We start from the raw sequence: 3,338 nt of genomic DNA, 5'->3' as shown, positions 1-3,338 counted from the left end.
AATTTCACCAGAGAATTATAACAAAATTGATGCTGCATGTGCTTTTCAGTATTGTTTAGGTACGTTTTAACTATTAAAATCGTTAAACTTAATTAGAATATTCTCGTTTAAAATGTAAATATATACAAGATTTATTTGTTTCAAACTTTTAGAATTGCATGCGGAAAAAGTTGTAATTCTGAAACAGGCTGAACCTTTTGATACAATTTGGATAGAGAAATGTGTATATATTTCAGAAAGTGGTGAAGATACTGCTACCACATAAATACATATAATCAATATCATTATTTAATTACAATTAATCGCTGTAAAAGTGTAACACCTATTAAAATATTCATTATATAAATTTATTTTTATAAAACAAATATATAATAGATTGTATATAATATTGTGTATTTGACATGTGATATACATATAATACAAGCATTCTTTACTACAAATTATCTTTAGTATATAAGTTATGTGACTTATTTCACCATGGTGTTTACAACATAAATATTATTGCAGTAATAAAGCATTTCTTTAATAAATTGTCTTTATATAAAATTATGTTCTCATTTAGCTTGTAGTTATTAGTGTTTGTTATGTTATGTTTACAGCATTTTGCAAAATTACTTATAATGGTATTTTAGTATTCTTTACTCTTAAAAGTAAGAAAAAAGTTTAAGATATATTAAAATACAATTTATTCATGTATATATTGTAAGCAAGCATCTACAGAAACGTATCAACACGTTCATTATTTATACACATGTTACAGTAAATGTACATTATTGTAATTAAGATCTTTTCGAATTCAGAATACGTAATTTTCATTCAATTTGGCGATATTTAAAGAAAAATGAATCACACGTGAAATCTGTTAGAAACGGGCTGAAGGAAACTTCAAAAATTTCTTTAATTATACTGCCGCCGTTTAATAAAATACTAATTTTATAATGCGAAATATATACATTTACTGAACAATGTACGTTTATAATGTCTATACAGACAGCTAACAATATTTAATTAATATATTCATACTGAACAACTTAAGTAAAACTTAGAGTAAACCTTATTCATCTCATTTTTTAAGTTGTTTTTAAGCAATTGCACTCGAAATGCATCAATAAAAATAAAAAAAATATATTTTTTTGGATGATGAAAAAAATCTTTTTATGCCTGTCTTTTTAATAAGTCAGTGCTAATTATAGCAGATAAGCATATATCCCTCCCATCATGTACCTGTACTATAGCTAGATTTATATCTATATTACTGTTCACGAAGTCTTGCTAACCGCTGTGTCAGTTCATCTTGCTCTTGACTGACAGTAGAAGAACCTATGCTATCTAATTGTCCAGATGGCAATTCCATATTCAATTCCAGACTGTAAAGGATTATACACAATAAAATGTTATTAATGATATTTTTTTAGCTCTACATAAGACTAATAAACTGGCTAATATGATATTTTAATATACAGTTGCAATATGCTATCATTGCCACAGTGTATTATGTAAAATAATTATAAGAGAAATACTCACCCAGCTTCATCTGCAACCTGTTGTAATAAACCATCAACATCATTTTGTGGAACATTGGTAGTTGTAGTTTGAGACATAGCATTTTCCATGTATGAACTTTGTACATCTAGATCTTCAAATTGGCTTTCAAATTTATCCATTAGACCTGAGATTATAATGTGTTAATTTCAATAAATTTATTTATAATTATATATTTAAGATTAAGTAGTTTGTTATTCCTTAGGTTTTTATTACAGTAGTCTATTATTCCATACATCATTATGATAAAAAGTGGTAATATAGATAATTGATATTCTTTATTACCTGAAATTTTTTCTAAATTCATTGATTTCATTGCTGCATCCATGGCTTTAACTACTCCAGCCATTGACTGAGTGACTTTACGTGTAGTTAAAGCAGTTTGTACCCTGCTGGCTACAGCATCAACTCTTGCACTCATACGTAAATAATTAAGTGCTTGATTACGTTGACGAATTGCATTTTCTGCATGAATACGTGCACCTTCCATATTGCCTTTTTGAATGGCCTTCTTTATTTTTGCTTTTTCTACTTTTTCTTCTTTTTCACATTTTTTGGAATTCCTCTCTAACTCTTTTACAGCAAACTTAAGATTGAACAAATTTTCTATATACTTCTTTAGGAAAATATTTACTTCTTTGCTTTTTAGAGCACACTGTGTATATAATTTTTTAGAAACAATATTTATATGTTAAATCTAATAATCATAAAAATGATATATTAGAACCAGACCTTTAAAAATTTGTTTTAACTTTACTTGAAATTGAATACTATCACTTTTATTACACTTATACACAATTTTAATAAGAAACTATCTGTCTAAGAAAAAATAGTAAATGACATTTGAAATTGCTTAGATTTTAAACAAGTAAAATAAAATATCTTAAAAAAGGATACTTTCCATCTGAGAGACGGACATGATTGACTGCTCGGCCCCCGTTGTGATAAAATTAAAAAAATTAAATAACTGAAACGATAAAGTTAACCTGCTTTTATCGGTAAAAGTTTGCCAAGCGATGATATGTCACTGTGAGATGCATTCGCTTGTCATTCAACTTTAAGTTTAATTGACATCAACAGATATTACTATACTATGGTTAATTATAATTTATTTAATAAACTCAAGGAAAGATTAGTCAGATTTATCATTAATCTTTTGGTTGATGACAGTGATGATACCCATATTTTCGTAGACAGAAAAGTAGAAAATATTTGTAAAACACATACTACTGTACCGATTGAGAAAATCTTTATACCTAGTCTATGGTAGCAACGGTCAACTAACCGCTGCTAACAGTAGAATACGCGCGTAAAATGAATAATTCAGTAATGAAACTGCATTCTTATATTTTTTAATATAGTATAGAGAAAATATTGTTCAATTTTTCTGATGAAAATAAAAAAAAATTAAATCCAATTTATAGAAACATGCAAAGATTCGATTTCTTTTTTTGTTTTCCACATCAATAATTGCAGATCCGTTAAATGTCCAGGTAATGCAGATCTTATACCTTATTTCTAATATTACGAAATATTAGATAAAAATGGTGTGTATTAACATTATATTGTTGGTTTTACTCAATTGACTAATTTCGATAATATTTAACACTTAATTGGTAAAATAAATTTCAGTATATTCTGTATATTTTCACTGCTATCTTCAAATACACATGTATTTGCACTAAATTTACAATAGTATGGTGTAAGACAATTAAGACAAATTCTATTATTTTATATATTTATACCCTTAAACTGTTAATTTATATTACCAATTAAGAGTAAATCGCGTGTAATAT

The 3,338-nt window shown here is 26.6% G+C and overlaps 1 protein-coding gene across 1 annotated transcript; it reads right to left on the bottom strand.

The window, feature by feature from the left end:
• Positions 1–1,167: 1,167 nt before the first annotated feature.
• Positions 1,168–2,717, bottom strand: LOC108576882 (charged multivesicular body protein 1b). The gene is made up of 4 exons (XM_017939948.1): positions 2,440–2,717; positions 1,828–2,148; positions 1,525–1,669; positions 1,168–1,367 (listed from the first exon to the last, which is right to left on the bottom strand). Exons 1-4 carry the CDS (start codon positions 2,459–2,461, stop codon positions 1,253–1,255), a joined length of 603 nt encoding a protein of 200 aa, XP_017795437.1. The 5' UTR covers positions 2,462–2,717; the 3' UTR covers positions 1,168–1,252.
• Between the last annotated feature and the right edge of the window lie 621 nt (positions 2,718–3,338).

Source organism: Habropoda laboriosa, unplaced genomic scaffold, assembly GCF_001263275.1.
Source record: "Habropoda laboriosa isolate 0110345459 unplaced genomic scaffold, ASM126327v1 scaffold54, whole genome shotgun sequence".
NCBI classification, from domain to species: Eukaryota; Metazoa; Arthropoda; class Insecta; order Hymenoptera; family Apidae; genus Habropoda; species Habropoda laboriosa.
The sequence above is the reverse complement of the archived record's forward strand: the minus strand, read 5'-3'. Positions and strand labels throughout refer to the sequence as shown.